Source organism: Megascapheus bottae, chromosome 16 (assembly GCF_031878675.1).
Source record: "Megascapheus bottae isolate mThoBot1 chromosome 16, mThoBot2.hap1, whole genome shotgun sequence".
In the NCBI taxonomy this organism is placed as follows: Eukaryota; Metazoa; Chordata; class Mammalia; order Rodentia; family Geomyidae; genus Megascapheus; species Megascapheus bottae.
The window spans coordinates 8,098,857-8,126,656 of NC_143524.1; the positions used below are offsets into that span (position 1 = coordinate 8,098,857).

General features: G+C 44.8%; 1 protein-coding gene across 7 annotated transcripts in view; it reads right to left on the reverse strand.

The window, feature by feature from the left end:
- The window catches only part of Stx3 (syntaxin 3), a 42,798-nt gene that overhangs the window by 13,151 nt on the left and 1,847 nt on the right, over positions 1–27,800 (reverse strand). For 6 of the 7 annotated variants that reach the window (XR_016538030.1, XR_016538031.1, XR_016538028.1 and 3 more), the window contains exons 2-5: positions 12,117–12,200; positions 3,415–3,514; positions 2,393–2,467; positions 397–464 (exon numbers count right to left, since the gene is read on the reverse strand). Coding sequence is in view for 2 of the 7 variants with exons in the window: in XM_090347610.1 (XP_090203736.1) it covers positions 397–464; positions 2,393–2,467; positions 3,415–3,514; positions 12,117–12,200 (327 nt within the window). In the remaining 5 variants the exon portion in view is untranslated. Of the gene's footprint in view, positions 1–396; positions 465–2,392; positions 2,468–3,414; positions 3,515–12,116; positions 12,201–22,141; positions 22,209–27,800 lie in introns of those variants that run through there. The other variant, XR_016538029.1, reaches the window with a different exon arrangement.

A 27,800-nucleotide genomic window follows, 5' to 3' on the forward strand; every position in this document is an offset into this window, starting at 1 on the left:
ATAGGCTGGCTTCAAATTGCAATCCTCAGATCTTAGTCTCCTGAACAGCCATGATTAAAGCTATGAGCCACCACTGCATGGCTTATATTGGTTCTTTGAGAACAAGGGTCCTATCTTTGCAAGTCTAGCTCCAAACATAACTAATAACTTTGAATCTTTGGAGGGAAGATGCTGATGTCTGCCAGTACACAAGCTGTGCCCCGGGAACTAGAGGACCCTCCTTAGAGAAGGATGGTGTAAGAGAAGGGCTAAAAAAGCTAGACTCCTGTTTCATTCTGAACAATTCCCCTTTACCAGGTCTTCAGTGGATTCAGTGAATTTCCAAGGAAGAACTGTATTAAGAAAACAAGAATAATAATAATAATTGGGCGTTTGTTAGACCAGAGACAAACTTACCTGGGATTTCCGAATCCGAAGGTCAGCTGACGACCGGACCTCATCTTCCTCAATGTGCCTCTCCATGCCTACAGTGGAAGGAAGGTTATTTGAGCAACACATCAGCTCCTCCCTCCCAGATACACTGCAGTCAGTGTACACAGAACCCACAGGGATGGAGTAACAGAGCGGGGCCATCTTTAGAGGTCAGCTCTTATGAGCCATGCTTCCGTCAGTCCTTCCTATTACTGGGTCTACCTTAGCACAATGGTTAATAGTGTGGGTCTTGGTCACCAAGGGTCAGGCTCAAATCAGTATCTTGCCACTAACTAGCTGACTGAGGAAGCCTCTGAGGAAACAGCGTCTCTGTTTCTACTGGCTTCTTTGTAAAATGGAATCAATAATAGACAGTTGAGTATCCCAGAGATGCCTGGGATCAAACATTTTTTTTTGATTTTTGTATACTTACATAGATATAATGATGTATGTTGGGGACAGACTATAAAATTCATCTTCATATATACCTCATAATACCACTTGATAATTTTATACAGTTTGGGTTGTTTTGTTTTTTTTTTTTGGGGGGGGGCGGTTGGTGATGGTTCATGCTGGTCCTGGGGCTTGAACTCAGGTCAAGTGCTATCCCTGAGTTTTTAGCCCTGAGTTTTAGCTTGAGCTATAGCGCCACTTCCAGATTTTGGTTGATTAATTGGGGAGAAGACTCTCCTGAACTTTCCTATCCAGGCTGCCTTTGAATGGTGATCCTCAGACCTCAGCCTTCTGAGCAATTAGGACTACAGGCATGAGCCACCAGCGCCTGGCTTTATACTGTATTTTTAATGCAGCTGTTCTTTGAGGCATGCCACACAAGGGAAGGTGTGAATTTCCCACTTGTGGTATCATGTTGTTGCTCAGAAAGTTTCAGATTTTGGAGCACTGTCAAATTTGAGTTTTCAGATTAGGACTACCCAGTCTATGTGTACCAACTACATAGCATCAATGTGAAGATTAAATAAGCATTCATCTACTGTGTTTATCACAGTGGCAGCCATGCTGTCATTATCCTCCCTGGAAGCTACTGTTAATGGCCCCTCTCTATACCCACAATACCTTGCTTTGTTTTGCTCTGTGCCTTTTGATGGGACCACACTCCATAGTCTAAGCTGGCCTCATCCTTGCAATCTTCCTGCCTCAGCCTCCTGAATGCTGAAATTACAGGCATTGGGCACCACCAGCTACTACACCAGCTAACACAGTTATTGCAATGTACTATGAGAAAGGAAGTGATACACTAGGCTGAGTGGGACTATGTTTCTCTCTAAACAATAGTATGAACTTAACCAAACACTCTGGATAATGGAACTAAATCAACTGAATCCATGACAAGAGTTTCACTGAACATGGTATGCTCTACCATGATGCAATTTAAAGGTGGCCTCAAGAAATACCAAGCCTAGGCCTGGAGCTTGGCCTATGGTAGAGTGCTTGCCTAGCATATAGGAAAACCGGGGTTCAATTCCTCGGTACCACATACACAGAAAAAGCTGGAAGTGGTGCTGTGGCTCAAATGGTAGAGCTCTAGCCTTGAGAAAGCCCAACGTCAGTGCTCAGACCCTGAGTTCAAGCTCCAAGACTGGCAAAAAAATAAAAAAGAAAGAAATACCAAGCCCGGCAAAACATCCACAGATCAAATAACAAACCCTCCATCTACATACCTTTCAAATGTACAGAGGTACTAGGTAAATAGGACTGGTAAGGAAAAAAAGGAAAGGACTCGGCCAAAAGCACCATGTCAGTAGCCAAAAACACTTATGCCCTCCTATCTCTTCAATTCACGTTTCAATTCTTTCTAAAGGAAGAACAGTTCTAGGCCTGCACTAGGTCATGACAGGGAGGGCCAGCATCTAGGAAGAGGATGAATATGGGTGAATACAGAAGTGTTGGGAAGAAGAGGGCCCCAGGAAGCTGCCATTGATGGTGGAGGAGCCTGGCTCAGTCCCCTTTGCTCCCTTCTTACTCTTTAATTTGTTCCGGACATTGTTGGCCCTTTTCTTGATCTCTCCTGTGAGCTGTTCAAGGTCATCCTTGGTTTCTGAGTAAACAAAGGAAGTAGACTTGGTTAGAACAAAGCAGTTACAGTCATAAGAAGAATAATGATGATTTCTCAGGCACCCACTACCCAAACAATATTTATCCCAATGTGCTCCCTACATTCTGTCATTGCGGTCTCTGAGAGAGCTTATTTTAAAAAGCTTATTTGAGGGCAGGGAGTTTAGCCTAGTGGTAGAGTGCTTGCCTAGCATGCACGAAGACCCAGGTTCGATTCCTCGGTAGCACATACATAGAAAAAAGCCGGAAGTGGTGCTGTGGCTCAAGTGGTAGAGCCCTAGCCTTGAGAAAATCCAGGGACAGTGCTCAGGCCCTGAGCCTAAGCCCACGACTGGCAAAAAAAAAAGAGGCTGAGATCTGAGAAAAGACTAGGGGTAGTGCTCGGTGATTGCAAATCACATGTTTAGTAAGTGTGAAATCCTGGGTTCTAATCCCCACACCCAACATGAAATGACAAGAAATCAAGCTGAACCTTCTTAAGCAACAGAAAGTCCAGCCCTAAATTGTACTCTCAGAATGTGGAACTGCTGTTAGGGGAAATGAAGTGTGTCTCATGAAAGTCACAAAATGTGGGTTTGGGGACAGGAGAGATTCCTGTGAACTTAAACCTCACAGAGAGAAGGGAAATGAATTTACACTTAGTAAGATTTGGAGAAGTTGCTGAGAAAGACACTGTGGAGGTAGGGGGTTGGGGACGAGTCCAAAAACATAGAGGTGGATCCAATAACAAAGTGCTCGGTGAGCATTTCCAGTGGGACTATGAAGAGCCAAGACAGTGGGGCTGAGAGCAGGAAAGGGAGGTTACGGAATGTGAATGTTGCAGAAGGCAATGTGTATGATTCCCTGCTAGTCACAGAAAGGGAAATAAAGACTGGCTCAGCCCCAAGACAAAGGGTCAGTGTGGGGTGACTCAACTCAGTAAACACTCACTTGGCTCTGGAATTGGTGCGGAGAGAATGATACTGTAGAGTTTCTTTGCTTCCTCCACATGCTCAGAGATCTTGTCGATGTTGAGCCGAGTTTCCTCAATCTATGATCAGAAAGACAGCAACCCTCGCCATCAGAAAGGAAGAAGAGCATGTACAGGGCTGAGATGGATGACTAGAAGTTTCCAGGTGAAAGCCATCTACCCTCTGCATTTGTGGGAGAAGATAATGATTGCAGCCCATGGAGTGCCCTCTTCACAGGTCACATAAATTCATCTTACCAGAACGGTCACATAAAAATCCATGCTCAAACATATACAGTGTCATCTGCATATATGCCAATGACAGTATAGTATATGCAAATGAGGGTTACAATGGTGTATCTCCTTTGAACAACTAACTTTCAGTTTAACAAAATAAATACCAGGAACCTGACATCTATGTGAAGGGGAAGGAATCAGAGGAGGGAGGAATATGAATGGCGAGAGGAAGAGTGGAAAAAAAAAAAACAGCAATAATATTCATGGACAGCTGTGAGAATGGAACAGGTGAACTTGAGGTGTGGGGTCAGAAGAGATGGGGGAGAATGATGGAAGGGTGACATTGATCACGATGCATCAGTGATGATCAAGATAGACTTATATATGGAACAGGTTAAACTGGAATCCCTTGGTACAACTAATGAAAAGTAAAGTGAAATAAAATTAACTGCATTTTCTTTCTCTGTGACAGAGAAACATTCAGCCTCCTTCAGTGGTAGGTAGGATTCCAATCAGAATCAGGAAAATGCATGAAAAAATAAATGAGAAGGAAGGTGTTAGCAAACTTTATTAGGCAGATTCTTTGAAAAGTAAGAACTGTGTTTTCTCTGTCTTTCGGAGGGAAAAGGGAGGCTAGAAATTGAGAGACAAAGAACAAACAAATGCAGTAGTGGTACTCACTGGAGACTATGTTAAAAATGAACTCTACAACTTGTGAGTGGAGATGTGTGGAAAACTGGCAGAATGTCAGGGAAAGGGTGACATTGTCCCAAAAGAAATGTACTCATGGTCTGAGTTACATAATTGTAATAGTGGTATTTGGTTATCTGAAATTGGATAGGGAACAGGGGAAAACAAGATGAGGGGTGGGGGTGGGGGGAAGGGAAATGGGGACCAAGACATGTGAAAGGGTATCAGTGTATGGGAATTAATGCACCATTTATCTGGCAAATATCATGTAACCTTCCTATTAATTACAATAAAATATATATATATAAATAAAGTAATAGTGAAATAGGCATGCAGCTCAGTGGTAAGAGTGCTTGCCTAACATGTGTGAGGGCGTGGGTTGGATTCCAGGCACTGTATAAAAAATAGCAGGGGGAAAAAAAAAGTAAGAACTGCAGAGAGGGATGGTAGAAAAAGAAGAAGGAAGGAAAGACTTGGAGAGGGAAAGAAAAGAGTGAAAAACAGAAGAATATGAAAAAGACAAAGAGATCAAGAAGACAGAAGGACAGGGAGACCATACAAGAGCTATCTCTGAGGAGATAGCCAGGCTGCTGGACACACCACCGTGGTGCAAGGTCTCACCAAGCTGACTCCTGCAAACTGTCAGAAGCTAGAGCCAGCAGCCTTTTCTGTGCATTTGTTGCCTGAGAGAGGTATTTCCTGCAGCATTTCATTCCAGGACAGAATACTAGCGTAAGACACTGCTGTTGCATGAACACAAAGAGAAACTTCCAGTCCCTTTTCAAAAAAAAAAATCCAAGGAGGGGAAGTAGTGGGGTTTGATCTCAGGTCTCTTTTCAAAAGTGTTAAGTAACTCAGCACCACACCTTCTGCTGCAGCATACAGGGGCCACCCCCTCAACACCCACATCTATCACCTTACCCCCAAAGAGGGGGCACTCACATGGCAACTAACCAACGGAAACCTTGTAAAATGCTAGGCAGTGGAGTCTTCACGCCAAAGATGAAACAAAAATACAACTCAGTGTGTAAGAATCTCCCACGAGTAAATCCCCCGTTTACTCCTCAAGTAAATGTTTCACTTCTTTTTTTAAAAAAAAAAAACTGGGTGCCAGTAAGCTCAGCGCAAGTGTCTCACACCAGTAATCTTAGCCACTTGGGAGACTGAGATCTGAGCATCAAGATTCAAAGCCAGCTCAGACAGAAAAGTCTGTGAAACTTATCTGCAATGAATCAGCAAAAAGCTAGATGTTACACTGTGGCTCAAATGGTAGAGTGCTAGCCTTGAACAAAGTAACGAAGGGACAGTGCCCAAGACCTATCTAGATAGGTCTAGATAGATAGATAGATAGATAGATAGATAGATAGATAGATAGATAGATAGATAGATAGACAGACAGATAAACTTGTTGGCAGCTCTCCAAATTGGACAGAAAACGGGCTAAATAATAAGCTCTCTAGCCATCAAATCAATTATCCCCACCCTGCCATAAATACGTTGGCTTAGTGCCATACTCTGACTACAGAATCACCTGCTTCAAGATGTAGAATAAAATTTCAATGTAATTACGTCATTCGAATATAAATGTACATACTTGTGAAGCATTTTAATCTGGAAAAACAAACAGTAGGAGTGCATTAGCATCTGTATTCCAACGAGAAAGCTGAAGTTTCCAGAAGTGATAGCTAGTGAGAGAAAGCTCTCAAACCCTGTGCGCAGGTGCCAGTGGGTATGCTTTAGCCACTCGATCTAAGACTTATTTCTCCATACTCTTTCTCTTTTAGCAGAGTCTCCTGTCTACTCAACAGCAACAAAAAAAGGGGGCCTGTGTTGCCACATGTGAACTTCAGGGGTCTCTAGGACCAGCTCCCCAAATTACCACCCATCCCTGCCTTCTCCTTCCTCTCACACTGAACTCCTGCAGTTCACAAATACTGAGTCCACCATGTTTCATACGTAATACATACACACATCTGTGCATACAGGCATGTATACCTGCATACATAATGAATTGATTTTGCAAAACACAGGGTCTTTCTAGAAATAAAATGTGCTAAATAATTTTAAATGAACAACTTTTAACAATACAGGAGGTCTCAGATACTACATGGTCAATGGATTTTGGTTGCCTTAGAAAATGAATCTTCTGGAAGGTTACCTGGAGAACTGGATAGTATCCTAGCCTAAACTTCAACCATCCTGGTCTTTCCTCCCCATGGTGAGAGTAGATGAGCAAGGCCTCATACAGCCTGAGGTGGCCTTCCCAGCCCAGAACCCTGGTAGGAGATTTGTAACAACAAGTATCTAAGTAACTTGCTTCCATTTCCTGGCATCTTAACTCTCCCATTCAAATAAAGGTTGCCTCTGCTCCCACTTCTCATAATTCTTTCAGACTCCTAGACAGAATCACTATCACCCTCTATGGAACGTTCCGTCGTCTCTTCCCAAGCTCCTGTGCGCTCCGCTCACATCATGCTAATGTGCATGGCCGATTCTGAGAAGTTAGTCCGGCTGCATTTCACAGAGATAACAGCCTGATGTCTTTGTCCTCTGACCACAGTTCCATAGATGAGTACTAAAAAAGCATTGCTTAGGAAACAATCCCCATGCTAAATCTGCAGCTAATGCATCCCAATTTCTTATTATTATATGTTGATATACTGTGTGTGTGCCAGTACTGGGATTTGAACTCCAGGCCTAGGCACTGTCCCTTCACATTGCTGTTCAAGGCTTTTGTGCGCCAGCTTTTTGGCCGTTAATCTCTGTGTGTGTGTGTGTGTGTGTGTGTGTGTGTGTGTGTGTGTGTGTGTGTGTGTATCAGTTCTAGTACTTCAAGTTAGGGCCTGAGCTTTTGTGCTCAAGGCTAGCAGTCTACCACTTGAACAATAGCTTTGCTTCCAGCTTCAAACTGCAATCTTCACATCACATCCTTGTGAGTAGCTAGGACTAAGGTTCTCAGGCATGAACTACCAGGGCCTGGATAGATGTTGGCTTTTAAAATGTATGTTTATTGATCGGTCAGCAACACGGGACTTCAGGTAATACAAGATTTTTTTTTTAAATATGAAACGAAACGACTAGTTTTATGTTTAAGACAATTGCTCAGTAAATATTAGATTATGATGATGATAGATATTTGCCATTTTATGTTAGATAGGACACAACACATCCCCCAGCTCGTCTCATGTGACTCATACAGCAACCCTAATGTTCACAAGACACTCTGATGTCATCAGAAACCAATCAAGGAAATCTAAGGACATCAGGTCCCTCGAGTTGAGCGCTGCCAATCATGACTGCCCTGGCTGCTATCGCCTAGCTAAAAGCAGGAAGTTCTTTTGAAGTCATGGGTGGCCTCTTCCTTCTGGGACCTGAAAATTCATCAGTGGAGTCTAATTAGACAATAGAAAGCAAGACTCCTCTGAAGAACTGGTAAGTTGTGGTGGGGTAAGATAGAAGGTTAAGCACCAAGCTTTGGTTCTTTTTCTTCTTAACCTCTAGTCGAGAGCTAGTGGCTCATGTCGGTAATCCTAGCTACTCTCAGGAAGCTGAGATTCAAGGATTGCAGCTCTAAGCCTGCCAGGAGAGGAAAAGTCTGAGAGACTCTTACCTCCAATTAATTACAAAAAGCTGGAAGTAAAGGTGTGGTTCAAGTAGTAGAGCACTAGCCTTCAGCAAGAGAGCTTAGAAGCAATGCCCAGGCCAGCACAAAATAATAATAATTTCTGCTTCCTCTAATGTCCTATGTACTTTGGACCCTAATTGCATTTTTATTTACTAAGAACTTACGTGACTCACCTTTCCAAAGTGACAAAAATAATGTGGATTACACAGGCAAATAAACAATTCCTCCTTTTCACAGTTCATATACCTTCGCATTCTCCCCCACCCCGCAATGATATGGCCCCAGTCTTCACATCAGAGCTGCTCAGTCATGTCTGCTATAGTTTCTTTGCTTCTTTTCCAGCACTTCAGAGAAGGAAGACTTCAGTCAGCCAAGCCATCGATGTGCAAGGACCCTACCAGGTTTTATCAAGACCAAAACTATATATAGTGTTTCAACTTTTTAATGAATGAAAAGAAGAATCTCAGAGCTATACTGGCTAGCAAAAGCAAGTTTTCTTAGGCAATAATCTCAAATCAACTGTATGTATTTGAGCTTTGCATCCCTCAAACTTTAGTCAGGAAAACAAAAGCCCATCCCTCACTCACTCTAGCCCACACAATGTAGTACAGGGAAGCATTCACATAGAAAGGAGGGGCCAAGACGCCAAGCAAAGAAGGACAAAGCACCCTGAAAATGAGCAACAGCAGGTAGGATCACTTTAGCCTAAAGCCAGGGCTTTCTGCTGACAGCCAGGCCATGGTAGGTTTGACTAGAGGAACTGGAACAGCACAGGTAAGATCTATCAAGTGAAAAACAACATCCATTAAGGAGACATGTCAAGACAGGAGAATCTTCTGCTACTGCTTCCTGCCTCGTCTGTTCAGATTCCTCTTAAAAAAAACATTAGCTGGGTTCCGTAGCTCACGCCTATAATCCTAGCTATTCAGGAGGCTATGATCTGAGGATCAAGGTTCAAAGCCAGCATGGACACAAAAGGACCTGAGACTCTTATTTTCAATTAACCTCCAGAAAGCAGGAAGTGGGGCTTGACTCCAGAGTAGGATGGTAGCCTTGAGCTGAAGCACTAAGAGACAGCGCCCAAGTGCGCCCCAACCTCCCCCCCCAAAAAAAACAGAAAGAAAAACACCGTATACATTGATCATCTAGATAATAAGTATATATTTCTCACAATGTTTCAGGTTGAGAAATCTATTAAGTCTAGGCTTCAGCATATCAATTCAGGGAGCAACCCACAAATATTTACTCTAGAGCATTGTCCTTGGTCAGACATACTAAAAGCTAGTTTGCAAGAGAACGTGCAAATGGAGTTTTCTAATGAAGATCAAAAGGACAATGAGATTCCCTCTCACCATGGTCAGAATGTTATCAAAATCGATCAATCAATTAATTTGGGATATTGGGGGGGAGGAAACCTTACACATTTTTAATGAGAAACTAGGTTCAGAGTCTATGGAAAACAATACAGAAGTTCTAGAACTGCCATATGACCGTGCCATACCACTCCTGGGAATATAACCAGAAGGAAATGAAGTCAGCATATAACAGCAATACCTGAATAATGCATGCTTCTGTGGCAATATGCACAACTGCTAAGATATGAAGTAAACCTAGGTATCTGTCAAGAGATGAACGTATAATATGCGTGTGTACGTTTGTGTGTGTGCGTGTGTATACACACATATATATATATATACACACACATACATACACACACAATATTTCATGCTGTGTGTGTAATAAACACACAATGGAGAGAATGGAGTAGCAGGAAGAGCATTAGGGAGGGTAGGTTCAAACAAAGCATAATAAATGCAGGAATTTGAGAGCTCATTAGCATGAGTTAAGTTATAGATTATAATTCCCTGCAATACAGAGCAGGGACTGGGGCAAAATTAGAACACACAGGCAAATGACTGCCAGGAGTTCCTATCTTCCCTGTTGGAACAGCCTGGAAATGCAGGATCTGCCATCTTGCCTAGTATGACCCTGTCCTCCAGATACCTTTCTTAAAGAGTTAAGAGGTCCTTAACCTGCTAGATTTGACTTAATGCCTAGACTTCCATGTTATAGTCACAGTGAGGTTCTCTGGTCTGACAAAAATCAATCCCACACCTCAGATCTCTGTGCTTCTAGCCAGGCTTTGCTCCCTCTCCTACCCTGCCCTATCCCACCTCACAGAACTTTGCCTATGCTCCCCATGCCTGACCCAGATCTCCTCAGTGCTGGAACTGTGGGTCTCCCAGCTTAAATACTTCATATCTGCCATTGTGTCAAGCAGAAGGTATCACTCAAAAGATGTCGGTTGGATGAATGTCAGAGGATTAGTGCAGGAGCCCGTTCAAAAGGCCAGTTTAGTCACAGGAGTATCATTCTAAGAAATCCACTAGATGGATACAGGGCTCTCAGGAGCCTACAAATAGGAGGGCTGTGATTTGAGGCCCACCTGGACAAAAAGAATATGAGATACCAATAGTTGGATCAGGGTACACTCCAAGGGAGGCTGAGTGTGAGAGGGGAACAGCCCAGAAAGAGAAGCCTGAGACACAGCCTCTGTGGAAGGAGGCTGGACACAGCCGTGCAGGCCAGGGACCCCAGCAATAACAGGTGGATTGTGGTCCAGGCACAGTCCTTAGCAGAAAGCAAACCCTAACCAATGAAAAACAAGGCTAGAGGTGTGACTTGGTAGCACTGCACCAGCCTAGCAGGCACAAAGCCCTGAGTTCAAACCTCTAAAACAAAACAAAAATTTTAATCAAAAAAAAAGCTTCCAAAATGTGGGCATAATGGCACATGCCTGTCACCTCAGCTACTACAGCAGGAGGCTAAGATCAGGAGCATAACAGTTCCACACCGTGTTGTCCCCGTCTCTGCTCTAAATATGATAGGGTTTGGTGGAAGTTTTCTAGATGTCAGGAAATCCTCTTACAAAGATAAAGTGATTATAAACAGAACAGGGCATCTTGAAGAAAAAAAGAAATCTTTCTTCACCCAGAGCCCCTCTCGGTCCACAATGTTTGCCAGACGTGTGAGGCTAAAGCCACAACGCTTGAGGTGGGACACAAGCCAGGATCCAAGCTTACGAGCTCCTTTCTACCCCCCACCAAGGAATCCTGCCACTCAGCCAGCCTCCTGCTGGTTCGGGGGAACCAGTTACAGGAGAAGGTGCCTCACTATTAGGGAAGATGTTCTTTAGACTCTGTGGTTGCCCGGGGCAATTACAGAACAAGCCACAACTTCTTCAAACATCTCCTTGAGTCCACTCAATAGAGGACATTGTCCTCCCTCAGCCCACAAGCTGACCAGCCCAAGTACTGTTTGCTCTCACTGTGTCTCTTTCTCCAAAAGGACAGGCCCACTTATAAGCAGCAGCAGCTTAGAGCCGACCTCTCTATCAGGCCACCATATACTCGGGGCTCTTCTCCAACCCGCTTATTACCGTGACAGACACTACGCACCCACGAACACCTGTAGAAGAGATCTACAGAGTTACTATTCCACATCCACAACCCCAGGAGAGAGGAAGTGCCTGAATTCCCCTTCCAGGAAAAAAAAAATACCACGCCTATTTCCATCCAAGGGAAAATGAATGTAGTACACAGTACAATGTAGAAAACTTCAATGACAACGTGTATGTGTGCTATAAATACCACTCCTTCAGTGTACACACACCTAACACTCCTGTGGGTGTTTTATGAGCATGAGCTCACTCTCTAGAATAGCACTTCAAGAAATAGTCACAAAACCAAGTTTGCCTGGCACCAAAGCCAGCACTTCCCTCCTTGATCAACTCCTCTGTGACATTCTTCTCTCCCATGAGCTAGCAAAAAGCTGGAAATGGAGGTGTGGCTCAAATGGTAGAGTGCCCAGTACCAACATCAATGAGTAAATGAATGAATGAGTAAATGAGTAAATGTGTATCTTCAGGTACCTTCTTCTTGAATCAGATTAAAAATTCAGATCCTCCCAAGAAAGACATAAAAAGCGAATTTCCCTGTAACAGGTGGTTACAGTCCAGCAAAAACTGTGTCCTTCCTTGGAAAGATCTGAGGTATTTTTCTGTTCTTACTCAGGAAGCTGTGTGTGTTTCCTCGTGTGCCTTCAGAAAACAATCCAGGAAGACTTGCCCACCTCCGAGAAGAACTCATCCATGAAAGCCGTGTTGTCGATGGCAATCTCCACCTCGTCTGCATCATCATCCTGTGTCAGCTGCTTCTGCAGGAGACAAACCAGCAGGGACAGAATTCAAACCACGAGCAGCCACCGAGGAGACCCTGTAAGCTCCAGCAGCTACCCTGAGCTTTTTCACTGTCTGATATCAAAACCCAAGTCTGATCATCAACTGAACTTTTTGCAAAGGTTGAGGGAAGGAGGAAAAAAAAAAAAAATACAATCAAGCACCTAACGTCCTCGGGTCTGGGCTTCCTTAGCTGTTAACAATGATAACACTACTATCGGTTTCTGAAAAGCTGTATAAAGACGAAATCTAGATCCTTTTGTGCAGAACCTAGCATACCATAAGTACTCAACAAATGCTATAAGCTTTGTTGTTTGCTTTTTGTTGTTGGGATTCTTCTCTAAATGTTTGCAGGGCTGGGAAGTGAACCCTGGCACACACACTGCCACAGAATTACACGCGTCAACCCAAATGTGAGGTCTAGTTGTGGCTGGTGATGGGGATGGTACGTGTGTTTAAATCCTAACTCATCTCTCCCCACATATTATACCTCACTTTAGTTGAGGAATCTAACATTTGGGCGAGGTTTACCAGCTTAGCCAAAGTGGTATATCTAAAATATAAAGATGGGGAGACTCTAACCCATCTATGGGACACAGACCCCCATCTCCACATCAGCTCCAAACACACTCCCTCCACAGCACGAGCTTATGAAGTTAAGACTTCCCCATTCTTAGAAAACCTCCCCCGACCCCCCAGCAATCATGAAGGAAACGGTACTATGCTTTCTCCCTTAGTAAGACAGCTCAAATTTATTTTTTTAATTTAAATTATTTTTTTTAAAAAAAGGAACTGAGGTCCCTGAAACATATGGCAACAGAAGTTTCTCAACCTCACTCACACCTTCCTCCACAAAATCACACACACACACACACACACACACAGGCACACACAAACTACCTAGAGGAAGTGATCCTGTTCTACGTTCTTCCTGCTGACTCTCCCCAGATACCTGCTACATCTTCTTTTGCTACAATTCAACGGCCTGTGACTACCTATACCTAAGATACATCACGCTCACATGCTCTCTTTAATAACTCCATGGACAAGGGGAACCACGAGGGCCCTGTCGTCTCACCTAGGGCCACACACAAATCCACAGAACCAGGAGTTCCTGGGAACCACCGTGGATATGTTCAGTCATCCAACCACCGGGAAGTCTCTGGCCCACTCCTGCAGCCTCCCATCCCCCGCAAGTGTGAAGCAACAGCATCCTAAACTTGATGAAGCCACGTTCAAGAGGGCTGCCCCTCTACAAGCATCCCCTAAAGTGCAGACCTGATTTGTGTCCCTCCACTCCCCGAGGTGATTTAATGAGTGCTCACCTCCGAGGATTAAAGCCCAAAGCCTAAAGAGGACAAAATCAGCCCTTTACCCACACCTTACCCACATTCCTCACCCTGATGGACTTTTTCTAGAGCAAACACTATGAAATTCTTCCCACTTCCTACCTGTACTATTCAGTGCAGGTCGCCACTGTCATACAAGGTCCTCTTCCTAAAAGGCATTTGCCCAACTTTTTTACTTAGCCTTTAAAAATTCAGTCCAGGGCGGGGTGTGGTGGCTCATGCCTGTAATCCTAGCTACTCAGGAGGCTGAGAGCTGAAGATCAAGGTTCAAAGCCAGTCCAGGCACTAAAGTCTACGAGACACGTATCTCCAATTAACCATAGAATACCAGCAGTGATGCTGTAGCTCAAGGGGTAGGGCGGTAGCATTGAACTGAAGAGCTGAGGGGCAGTGCCAAAGCCCACAGTTCAAGGCCAACAACCCACAAAAATAAATAAATAAAATAAAAATTCCGTTCAGGGCCAGAATAGCCTAGTGATAAGAGTGCTTGCCTAGCATGCACAAAGCCCTGGGTTCAATTCCTCAGTACCACATACTCAGAAAAAGCCGGAAGTGGTGCTGTGGCACAAACGGCAGAGCGCTATCCTTGAACATAAAAGTACCCAAGGACAGTGGCCAGGCTCTGAGTTGACCGGCAAAAAAAGAAAAAAATTCAGTTTAGATATGGGTTGGGGAGAATGATGAAAGGGGTGATGCTGACTAAGATGCATGGTACCTATGACTCAGTACTTTGAGTTGAAACCCCTGGGGACCACAACTTAAAGATGATAAATGAAAGAAAAATTCACAGCCAGGTACCAGCAGCGCACACCTATAATCCTAACTACTCAGGAGGCTGAGATCTGAGAATTGCAATTCAAAGGCAGCCCAGGCAGGGAAGTCTGTGAGACTCCTTTCTCCAATGAACCACCAAAAAACTGAAAGTGGAGATGTGGCTCAAGGTGGTGGAGTGCTAGCTGAGCACAAAAGCTAAGGGCAAGTGTCTAGGCCGTGAGTTCAAGGCCCAGGATTGGCACCAAAAAATAAATAAGTAATAAATGCCTTCTATTAAAATAATAAGCACATAGAGATACATACACATGTACATCAACTGTTACATGAATTAAACAAGATAATATTGTAAAGTTTCTTAGTCAAAGTAAAGCGTAAGAGCAGAACTCTATGAAGTAACTGTACACATGATGGAATCATCGTGTTAATTTCCCCATGGGGTTAGCCTGGTCCTAAGCAAGCAGAAGGGGTGGGGGAGAGGAAGCAGAGGCTCACCGAGCAGCTGACTGAGTCTTGAGGCTTTTACCCCTAAATTACCTTACTCAAAGATGAAACCATGGCCTCTGCCCAAATAATGGATTATGGATACAGGTGGGACTAGAACTCAGGTTCCTAGATTGAGATCTTCTCATTCAGAGTTACACACACACACACACACACACACACACACACACACACACACACAGCCATAAAGTAATAACAAACTGTAATGCCGATCAGAAAATGCAAGGAAGAGGCCATTATTACAAACTACCTGGAATCCCTGTCAGGCTTCCCTGCAGAGGGGAGCCCACCAAATCGCAAGACAGGGCTCCCTTTCTTTCTAACACAAATGGCTCTGGCAGATTAAGGGTTCTCAGAGACCCTTGGGGCAAAGAAAGGTGTTGGCCTCTCTCTTCAGTCCACAGAGCTGAGAAGGGAAGTCTGACATTATCAGAGAATCAAGCATGCGGTGAGAAGAACGTTACAGGAGCGTGCAAGAAAAGCCACAGGGGGAGAGAAAAATACAGAGGGCCTTAAGTCCAGCTACCCTGGCACAACCCCCTGATACATCTCACATCAGAAGGGAGACACCAGTGGCTTAGGTAGCACTGAGACAGAACTGGGGAATTTATCTTCCCTCTCCAACATCAGGCAGATGGCACATGTCAGAGACAACAGCCAGGGTGATGACTCTCTGGACAGAGTGGGAAGAGATCGTGGGTTCAGAACTTTACCTCAAATAACTGGAGCTGCAATGGTTCCCACTGCCTTTCTCTCAAGAGCTTTCTCTATCATCCTTAGTCTATCTAACTACAAGAATCCCCCTTTACTAATTCAGATAATTAATAAACATATCTGCCACCTACAGAGCCTCCTCTTGGCACTTGATTGGCTATAACAACCTGCTTCCTATACATCAAGGTCAAGAGATCCTGTCTAGATTCTGTGGTTGAGGCCAGAAAAACGAGAAGTTGTTCAAGGTCTTCCAGCTATAGAGCCAGGGAGTAGGCACAAGTCTTCCATCCTAAGCCCATCTTAGTACACTGTGCCCTGCTCAAGGTCTACCACTAAGACTAGCCAGAAAAGCAGCAACACAGCCCTATCTATAGAAATCGCCCTGGCTGAAAGGTGGAAACTGTGGATCTTGAGGACAACGCAATAAAAGTCTCAGATGATGGTTTTCTCACCAAGGAAGAAGCTTAGTTTTCTACCCGAGGCCTGAGAAAAACCAAGGATACCCACACCCCGAAATATGCCTCAGAAATCACATAGGGTAGTCAGGGAGGAAAAGCCGGAAGACTGGGGGCTCCTGAGCCTCCTCTCCCCTCTTCAGTCTGCAGATTAGCTGCTTTATGCTCTGAGAGAAGTAGGGGGGAAAGGGAGGAAGAAAAGAGCAGGGAGAGGAGAATGAGAGGGAAGGAAGTAGGGGAAGGGGGGAGGGGCCCACCACTGAAGTAGAAGAACAGATGTCTTCTACGAAGAAGGGAGCAAAACAGATGAGCCAAAAGAAGGAAAGGACAGGGGATCCCTTCTGTCACAGTATAGTAAAGGAGTGCAGGCTGATGGCTCACAGCCCTCCAGATAAGTGCAGGTGAGCACAAATTCTCATGTCTTCTCCACATACGGAAACAGTTCTCCATCGTCACACTCTTCTTTACAAACTGGGCTTCTCTCCTGATATTCTTTCAGGATTCCAAGCACACGGCATCCGCTTTCTCTTACCTCTTCTGCCTACATTCCCGACGTTTCTTCCTGAGAATGAAGGCTAACATGAAGACTCCAGCACCCACAGGCATGTACCCCGATACATGCTGCCTCCCAGTGGGGTTTTCTAGTCCCTCTTCTTTGAGAGAAAGGAGCAGAAATTCTGATTGACCATGGGGGCTCTCAGTGGGCACTTGGTGTCCTTTCTTTTCCTTCTCCATGGCCCATCCTCCCCATAACACTATTGTTTACTCTCCCAACAAAACACTACCCTCCCACCCCCTGCCTTTCGTGGAACAGCATCCTCCACAAACACTGCTATCAGATCCCTGAGGAGGAAAGGAACAGAGGGAGAGTGGAGGTAAGCCTCCAGCTGGTCCACTTCTACCTGTGCGCTTCTACCTGGGCCACTAAAAGCAAATATTAGTCTCGGGTGAGAGAAGATAACATGGAGGAATAGACAAACGATCAGATCAGGCTCAGGCTGGTGAATCAGAATGTAAGTGGACAAGAGCCCAAGTTGTGAGGACTCGGCCCATGCATGCTTCCTCAACAACACTAGACATATGTGCGTGTGTCCAGGAGCCATTGGAAATATACGTATACTATGTCTCACATCGACTCTATGAGGTTACTCTAGTCATTTATAGGTAAAGCAATGCTTAATAAGATTAAAGGACAAAGCCAGGCACAGTGGCTTACAGCTGTAATCCCAGCTACTCAGAAGGCTGAGATCTGAGGATTACAATTCAAAGCCAGCCCAGGCACTAAAAAACATGAGACTCTTATCACCAACAGAAACCCCAACAGAAAATTGGGAAGTGGGGCTGAGGCTTAAGGGGTAGGGGGGCAGCCTTGAGCTGAAGAGCTCAGGGACAATACCTAGGCCCAGGGGTAGGGCAGTAGCCTTGAGCTGAAGAACTCAAAGACAGCGCCCAGGCCCAGAGCTCAAGCCCCATAATGGATTAAAAAAAAAAAAAATAACAAAATGACTCAGCCAGGTGCTGAATTACAGGCATCATGCCTAGCTACTCAGGAGACTGAGATCTGAGGATCTCTGTTCAAAGCTAGCCTAGGCAGGAAAGTCCATGAGAGTCTTGTCTCCAGTTGGCCACCAAAAAGTCAAGAGGCAGGCGTGTGGCTCAAGTGGTAGAGCACTAGTCTTGAGCAAAAACAAAAAGCTTAGGCCCAGAACTGGGCCTTGAACACACACACACACATACTCTCTCTCTCTCTCTCTCTCTTTCTCTCTTTCTCTTTCTCTCTTTCTCTTTCTCTCTCTCCTCTCTCTCTCTCTCTCTCTCTCTCTCTCTCTCTCTCTCTCTCTCTCTCTCTCTCTCTCTCTCTCTCTCTTCAGTGGCATTTTTAAGACTCAAAAGTGGATATGTGACCCCACTCATACTCTCAACAGCCTACGCCAGGAGCTGTCCACACCTCCACTTACTTCAGGGGATGTAGCAACATCCATTGAATTGGGATGGATTAATAATCTATATGTGTGAAGAAAAAAGCTGCCATCACATATAATGCCACGGTGTTAAGATACAGGGTTACACGGGGCCGGGAGTTTGGCCTAGTGGTAGAGTGCTTGCCTAGCATGCACAAAGACCGGGGTTCAATTCCTCAGTACCACATATATAGAAAAAAGCCAGAAGTAGTGCTGTGGCTCAAGTGGTAGAGCTCTAGCCTTGAGGAAGCCCAAAGACAGTGCTCAGGCCCTGAGCCCAAGCCCAGGACTGGCAAAAAAAAAAAAAATACAGAGTTACAACTGACTTCCTGGACTAAGGCCCTCCTGTCATTTGGGTACATTGTGATTTTTTTCTTTCTTTCTTTTGGTGTGGGGGGATAATACTGGTTTTGAACTCAAAGCCTATGCTTACTTACTTATTAAGCAGGTACTCTACCAGCTGAGCTGTACCTCGGCTCTCTTTACTTTTCAGTCATTTTTGAGATAGGGTCTTGCACCACCTGTGCCCCCACCTCGCTGGGATTTCAGGCACACACCATCATGTCAGCTTGTGTGGAAGATGCCATGGTCTCACTGACTTGTCTGGACTGCCCTTGAACCATCGTTCTCCTGGTCTCCATCTCCTGAGTAGTTGGGATTATAGGTATGAGCCATCCCGCTGAGCCTAGGATGTGACCTTGAACAAAATCTTCCACTGCTTTCTGCCTCGGTTTCCTGGTATATAACGTAACCAGGATAATCTGCTCAAATGTGGTAGAGGTGAAATTAGCTAGTACACGTGAGATGTTCAGAGCAAGGCTGGAAACCACTCAGTGCCCAGTGTGGGTGATATCAGGCAGAGAATGGAGCCTTGTCTTCCCTACAGTTTCTGTTGAAGATGAGACTCCGATGTCAACCAGTTCTTAGAAGGTGACAACAGGTGACTGAGGAAGAGGAAAATTGACAGCAACTATAATTCACCTTGTTTATTTTTTATTGTTTTTGTGCCAGTACTGGGGCTTCTACTCAAGGCCCAGTGCTCTTGCTCCGCTTTTTCTGCACAAGGATGGGTGCTCTACTACTTGAGTCGCACTTCCACTTCTGGCTTTTTGCTGCTTAATTTGATGTAAGAATTTGTCTGAGTCAGGAGCCAGTGGCTCACGACTATGATCCTAGCTACTCAGGAGGCTAAGACCTAAGGTTGAAAGCCAGCCCAGGCACAGAAGTCATCAAGACGTTTATCTCCAGTTAGCCACTAGAAAACCAGAGGTGGAGCTGTGGCTCAAGGGGTAGGGCCAGTAGCCTTGAGCTCAAGAGCTCAGGGACAGCGCCCAGACCCAGAATTCAAGCCCCCAAAAAAAGAAAAAAAATTGTCTATCCAAGCTGGTGCTGAACCACTCAGATCTCAGCTTTCTGAATAGCTAAGGTTCAAGGAATGAACCACCCATGCCTGGCTTACTTCATCCTTTTAAGCCTCTAATTTCTGCTATACACACTTACAGAATACATTTCTGCTATATCCTTGGCAATTTTGAAATGTGTTACTCTCATTACCCTTCACTTCTAAGTACTTTGTCATTCTGCTTGGACTTATTGTCAAACTAAGAGTTCATTAGAAAGGTGTTTACTAAATTTCCAACTTGGACAAGCCTGGGGGTATGGGGGGAAACAGTAAGACTGCACTGTTCATCTGTATTGAAATCACTCCCTATCAGCAAACATATCCTATGTGAATGTGTCCTGGGCTGGGAGTTTGGCCTAGTGGTAGAGTGCTTGCCTAGCATGCACGAAGGCCCAGGTTCGATTCCTTGGTACCACATACCTAGAAAAAGCTGGAAGTGGTGCTGTGTCCCAAGTGGCAGAGTGCTAGCTTTGAGGAAAAAGCCCAAGGACAGTGCACAGGCCCTGAGTTCAAGCCCCAGGACCAGCAAAAATACATAAATAAACACACAAATAAATAAAAAGCAGAGACTGGGAATATGGCTTAGTGGTAGACTGCTTGCCTAACATGCATGAAGCCCTGTCTATTCCTCAGTACCACATAAATAGAAAAAAAGCTGGAAGTGGCATTGTGGTTCAAGTGGTACAGTGGTAGTCTTGAGCAAAAGAAGCTCAGGGACTGTGCCCAGGCCCTGAGTTCAAGCCCAGCACTGGCCAAAAAAACAAACAAACAAACAACAACAACAAAAACTCACATTCTATTTAATAGACACCATCATCACTGAAATTCCATCCTCGCCTGTCATGTTAGTTCCTACCTGGTTTACTTCTTAAACTCTGGACTAGGACCAGTGGAGAAACAGTGAACATTCTCAAGGAAGAAAAGCAGCAGAAACTGGTAAAGGAGGGGAGAGGGGGGTGAAAGGTAGTTATCTACACAAATGAGAAATCTGTGTTTAATTCTCCTAAAATTATCCAGCTAAAAAGAAACAAAAGTAGGGCCAGTGATATCATGCTTGCCTAGGTTGCACAAAGCCCTGGGTTCGATTACTCAAGGCCACATATACAGAAAAGGCTGGAAAGGACAGTGCCCAGGCCTTGAGTTCAAGCCTAAGGACTGGCAAAATAGTAATAATAATAATAATAATAATAGGAACAAAGGGCCGGGAGTTTAGCCCAGTGGTAGTGTTTGCCTACCACACATGAAGACCCGGGTTTGATTCCTTGGTACCAGATACATAGAAAAAGTAGGAAATTGGGGCCAGGAGCATAGCCTAGTGGTGGTATGCTCACCCAGCATGCACAAAGCCCTGGGTTTGATTCCTCAGTAACACCTACACAGAAAAAAAGCCAGAAGTGGCACTATGGCTCAAGTGGCAGAGCAGTAGCCTTGAGCAAAACATGTCCAAGGACAGTGCCCAGGCCCTTGTTCAAGCCGCAGGACTGGCAAAAAAAGAAAAAGAAAAAGAAGTGGTGCCATGGCTCAAGTGGTAGAGTTCTAACCTTGAGAAAAGCCCAAGGACAGTGCTTAAGCCCTGAGTTCAAGCCCCAGGACTGGCAAAAAATAATTTTAAAAAGAAACGAAGCCAGTTCTGGACCCCTCCATTAGGTCCAGCCAAGGTTCACTACTATATTAACTTAGGCAGGGATCTGGTGCTCTCGAGGTCAATACCCACATCTGTTCCACCTCACTACAAGATTCCATAGAGAGTAACAGATTTCCAGGCCCTGAGTTCAAGCCCCCAAAAAGAGTAACAGATTCACGTGTTAATTAATTCATCTATGGAACACATATGGAACATCAATGATTGCCAAGCAATAATACTTAATACTTAACAGGAGAGGTGAGGAAGAGGGGAGAATGAGCAAACGCAGCAGCTCCCAGCTGTCTGGGATCTCACTGTCTCAGACAGAAGACTGATAGACTATTACACCATCACATGATGACTGGTGACAACATTTAATACAATACAAGCTGCGTATTATATACCCAGAAAAGGACAGGGTACCCACAATCACCTGACTGCAAGACAGAGCCTCAGGAGGGGAGGGAAGGGCAGAGCAGAGATGATTCTTGGGGGAAATCCACTCCTGCTGGACTTACCAAAGGAAACCTACAGGAAGGTTGTTCTAGGTAAAACCACGCCTTTTTCCTGCTTTCTCTCTCATCCTGGAATTTACTGAAGTAAATTCAAATAACACCTTCTTCTTCCGCCTTGGCTTCCCCATATGGCCCAGTTCAACCCAGCCTTCTATATTCTCTTTCTGACTTCTCCTTCCTCCCCCTCTTCGGTCTCTGCCCCTCAACACCTCAGCAACATTCTTCTCTCAAGGATACAAACGGAAGAAAGGAACAGTGCTGTGACTTCACTGTGGCTCAAGCCTATAAACTTAGCTACTTAGCTACTCAGGCTGACAACTAAGGCTCAAAATCCAAAGATAAACTGAGCAGAAAAGTCTATGACATTCTAATCTACAATGAACCAGCAAAAAAAAAAAAAAAGCCAGAAGTAGCGATATGGCTCAAATGGTAGAGCACTGGTCTTGAGTGGAAATCCTGAGAGAGAGAGCCTGGCCCTAAGTTCAAGCCCCAGTGTCAACATAAAACAACAACAACAAAATACCTTAACCGTATCTTACTCCTTCCTCAGCTTGTCTCCTGGACCTTTCCTTTCCACCTGTTCCACTACCCCCTTTCCCAACATGATCCTTCTGGAATACTCACATCATAGTTAGAACCAAGAGTATTTACTCAGGTGAGGGATAAATAGGAATTCTCTGTATTATCTTTGCAGCTTTTCGGTAACTCTAAAAGGCTACTGGGAAAAAAAAGAAAAAAAGAAAGAAAAAAGAAAAACAACAGAAGAAGAAAAAAAACAAAACTAAACAGCTGACATGCTCAGACAGCGACAGTGCATGTTCCACTAATCTCTTTAGGTGGGGGCTAAACTTCACTGGGTCTCCACACAGACTTGGGGGGGGGTTGCCATGGAAACATCCAAATGCCACAACTCAAGCTTACCTAACAGAGAAGACAGTGGTAGGAGAGGCAAACTGAGGAGAGCCCCATATAACCCAGGCTGGAGGGTAGGCTCCTCAGGGATTACAGTCTCTATGGGTTAACACATGGGCAGAATAACCCCACTCATCCGCCATATGGCTTGATTTTCAGCTGGAAAGACCCAAGAGAGAATGAGACATGTGGTCTCTGCTTACTTCCAGAGCCCCAGAACTACCAAGGTAGACAGTTTTTGTAATACCATATGGCTATTTTTTCATAACAATAAAAATAAACACTTTGCGCAACGTTTTTGTTTTGTTTGGTTTGGTTTGGTTTGGTCAATCGTGGGACTTGAACTCTGGGCGTGGGTGTTATCCCTCAGCTCTTCAGCTCAAGGTTACCACCCTATCCCTTGAGCTACCGGGCCACTTCCAGTTTTCTAGTGGTTAATTGGAGATAAGAGTCTCATGGTCTTTAGTGCCTGGGATTGGCTTTGAACCGTGATCCTCAGATCTCAGCCTCCTGAGTAACTAGGATGACAGGCATGAACCACCAGCCAGGTGAGGAGCAGGATCTTGCAAGGAGAGGGGGAAATGAGGTGTTCGGATCTTCACGCAGGCATCCATACGCCCTTGGTTTGTCCTGGTCAGGGGCAGCCCTCCATAACATGGGTTTCCATAAAGTTAGGGGCCTAGGGCCTCATCCACCCTGGGAGATGGGTGGGTGTCTTCTGGTCTATACATTGGCAAAGGTGGAAGATTCCCTGAGTGAATATGTCATGCCAGCCAGGAAACGTTTCACCAATCCACAGGGAGTGGGGTGAGAAAATAAGCCACAACTCCACTTCCAGTTTTTTCTGAGTAGTTTATTGGAGATAAGAGTCTCATGGATTTCGCTGCCCCAGTTGGCTTCAAACCATGATCCTTAGATCTTAGCCTCCCAAGTAGCCAGAATTATAGTGTGACATACTGGACACCCAACCAAGTATTCAATTTTTGATCGCACCACTCCCCAGCTAGAAATACGATCCCTGCACTCCCCCGTCTGTAAAATAGGAATGAACCATTACACTATCTAGCCTTGTAGCACCAAAAAGCTTAAAGATAGGATGAGAACCAAACACAAGTCCTGTCCAACAGTAAGCTACTCAATACATGGCCATTCTTATTGTAGATGATAGGGTGACAAAAATTAGGATCACCAACCGTAAACATAACAGACATAGAAGGCAATAATCCGACTCACAATAACAAAAAGAATGAAAATGGAAGCTGGTATAAAACCCACTCAGTGGAAACTTTGTATTACCATTCGGTCTGCCAGTGTGTTCTGAGTACAATGCATCTTGATCCATGTCATTCGCTCCTTTTATCATTTTCCTCTTAGGGAAAAAAAATTTCAACCTTCTGATGTCATAGAAAACTGTTCAATTACAGTACAAATACAGGCAATGCAAGCTGCAGGATTAAAAGGAGAATATTTATAGGCTGCAGTTGAAGTAAATGAATTTTTCAAGGGGTATGGGAATTTTGACAAAAGTCAGGGAGGAAGCATTAGAAGGGAGAACAGTATAAACAAGCACCTCTCCCTCCTCCCCTCTCTCTTTCTCTCTCTTGGCTCTTACCAGTTTCCATCCTCCCCCACTGCTCACTGGAATAAAAATAAAATTAATCCCCTTCTCTCATCCAAGCATTTCTCTCTGGCCTCCAACTGATGAGTCTATAATCCCCACTCAATCCCTATCGTTCTCCTCTCAGTTCTCTGCTTCTGGTCTGCTCACAGCAAAACAGATCTGGCAGGAAAGGAACCCTCCCCAAGTACACAGAGAGGACATGAAGAAGGAATCCTGGCTAGTACAAAATCACATCAAGGAGGGAGCATGGAATCTCAAGGAAGGGGCCCGTGCTAGGTTAAGATTTGGGGTTGACCCATGGCATCTGGTAATACAATAGGGGTTCGGTAAACACTAAGTTAAATTTTAAAAAGGGAAAGCACAGCTGCTGGTTTCTGATGAGTTATAGTATAACACTATCCTGAGGACCGACCTCTGCTCCCTTGAAAATCCTCAACTTCTAGTGGGCAAGAAGGATGAGGAAATCCATTTTAGGAAGCAGCACATACAAGAGAAGACTAAGATGACAGAAACTGAGTCTGGCCTTTAGAACCTCAGGTGGTTAGATGATTTCCTACATGGTGCTGGTCTGGGAGAGTCCAATACATACAACTCCTCGCTAGCCCTCCAAAAATCCTTCTAGTATTCCTCTCCAATGTAATCCAAAGTCCTTGACCTCTCTTCCATCCATTCCTGGCTTCTCCACCATCATAATCTATCTCTGATTTATTTGGGGTCCACTTTTCCTGAGTTATATCTCTTTGTTTCTTTGTGTGACCATTTTTTAAGACTATAACACTTTATATTATAATGTGCCCTACTATCAGACCACAACGAGACAAATGCAGGTCAAAAAAGTTCAAATCACGGTGGTCAGAGCAATACTTGTATATCTGTGTATGCTCCCATGTCGTTTAGGTTCTTGTCAATATGTACAGTGTGCATATCGCTGAGTGGCTATGAAGACAGAGACTGAGAAAATCTAGGATCCTTGCTTTTCTTCCTAAGGGAAGAGAGCCCTGAGCTTAGGCATTATTTCTTCTAAGAATCTATTCACAGAGTCTGGCCAATAGGGCCTGTCTAGGATGGCTTCCATCACAAGGATGGCATATCATATTGGTTCTTGTGTGTGCCTACCTGACCATCTCCTTCCAAAAGGACAGAAATAAGTGTTGGTGACCACTAGACCTCTGTATCTATGTCAGGATGAGGCACATAGTAGGTCCTCAGCAAACACCCACTGAATGGAAAACAGGACCCAGCAAAAGTTCTCAGAGCCAAACAAGGTCTAGATTCAGCTATTTCAAAGTTCAGCTGCACAGAAATCAAGAAGGAAACTGCAGGGAAAAGCTGGGTGGAGGCCCAGCACATTCCTGACCACCTGCTGCTAGCTCAGCTAAGAAGCAGCTCTCTGACTGCCCCTCTCAGCCAGCAGCGCCAGTCAGAGATAAGATAGATCAGGTCACATGACTTCCGCCTCTCAGATAGGCCCACCCCACGCTGAGGCTATTGCTCCCAGCTGGCCAAGTGTGCAGAACTCCTATGTGCTGTGCTGTGCGATTGTTCACAGATTACCTCATCACGACAAGGGGCAATTCATAGGTGTAATTCTGAACTCCCAGTCCTTTATGGATTCCAAAGACTTTGGACAATGAATCATCTTAAAGAAGCAAACATTCTCAGAGTGCAGAGAGCCCTTCACCTTCCCCTCCTCAAAGAGACCATCAAGCTCCTGTAACCAAGATAGACTCCCCAGCAAGCTGTTTGTCTACCCCTCATGCTCACTGTGGCCTCAATACTCCCCAACCAGCCTGCTCCCTCCTTGAGCAACTCTTGATTACTCAAAAATGCTTCTGCTAGCCATGCCAGGTGGCTCACGCCTATAATCCTAGCTACTCAGGAGGCTGAGATCTGAGGATCAAGGTTCAAAGCCAGCACTAAAGTCAAGAAACTCTTATCTCTAATTAACCACTCGAAAACCAGAAGTGGCATTGTGGCTCAAGGGGTAGGGCAGTGTAGCCTTGAGCTGAAGAGCTCGGGGACAGCACCCAGACCCAGAGTTCAAGCCCCACAACCGACAAAAAAAAGAAAAAAAAAAAAAAAAAAAAAAGCTTCTGCAGCCAGGGACCAATGGTTCACACCTATAATCCTAACAATTCAGGAAGCTGAGCCCTGAAGATTGAGGTTTGAAGCTAGCCCTGGCAATAAAGTCCATGACGTCATCAAAAGGCTGGAAAAGGAAAAATGCTCCAAGTGGTAGAATAACAGCCTTGAATCTAAGGAACAGTACCCAAACGCTGAGTTTCAAGTACCCGTAACTGGCACAAAAACAACAATGATGAGGAGGAGGAGGAGAAGGAGGATGATGATGATGATGATGATGATGATGATACTAGTACTAATAAAATGCTTTTTCCCAAGTTCCTATAAGTTCCACAGCCCCCTCCCCTTCCCCCTGTATCTACCCAGAGAAAAACTAATCTCACTGGTGACATACTTCTGCTATCAGATGACAGTTATCCTCTCCCTTCCCCTGGGTTTTAGAATTACAACAGACTGCTGAATATGAAATCTATTTTGTGCTGGCTAACGAATAACATGTAATGGCTAACTAGAGTCAGAGCGAGAAGACAGTAAACCCAGTCACAGGGCAGGTAAGAGACGGGTCACAAGTAGAACCATAAACGGCACACCAAAATCCACACCAATTGTAACAGTCTGCACAGAAACCATTGAGAATGCCAGAAAGGGTTTCTGAGATCTGCCCCAAATCCTACTTTTACTAAGCATCCATCAAGAGGCAACAGAAGTAAACTAGCAAAAGAAACACTGTTAGGAAATCGGCAGGGCTACAATCAGGGGCGCTAAAACCTACAGCCCAGTCCTGCTCTGCCCTCTCTGCCTGGTGATGCTTCTCAGACTGTGCCTACAGCTCTCTTCAGAACAACCCTCCCACAACCAGCCTCGCTTTCCACATGCTGTAGGGTAACCATTAAAGCACTGAAAGAAGGGTGGTGCTTGGGTTCCCAGGAAAATTGTGCTTACTCCTGGAATTCAAAACTCAATTAAGACTGTTGACAATGAACTACTGGAAAAAGTCAGAGCCTGACGCCGGTGGCTCCTAACCTTCAATCTTAGCTACTCAGAAGGCTGAGATATAAGGATGATTGTTCAGAGCCAGCAGGAGCAGAAAAGTATATGAGACTCTCACTTCCAACAAACTGCCAGAAAACCGGAAGTTGGAGGTGTGGCTCAAAGTGGGAGAGTGCTAGCTTTGAGTTGAAGAGCTCAGAAACAGCACCCAGGCCCTGGATTCAAGTCCCACTACAAAAAAATAAATAAATAAACAAGGTCACAGAGAACCAATCTGTGGAAGGAAACTGCCTCTATCTGCTCTTTGCTTTTTCCCTTCATTATGATTGGTGAGTGTGCTGATACAGAAAACTCCAAGCCAGGCTTCTTCTTCCTTTCCGCCTCCCCACTCAGCATGCTCACAAGAGCTCCAGAAAGGGCATCAGGCATCTGAACTTCTCTCCTAGTTGTGCCCTTACCAGGTGTGTGGCCTGAGGCATCTCCTCCCTACCAAGGTAGCGCTCCAGTTTTCCCATCTTATAAAACAGGGGCAATAAATTCTGCCCTTGTAGGTAACCAGGAAGCCCAGAGGCTCTGTTGTCAAGAGTAGGACAGTGAGGCCAGCTTCTCTAAGAAGTCCCTGCTCCTCAAATCCCTGCCACCTCTGCAAGCCAGCCTGTGACAGGGTCATGAAGATCT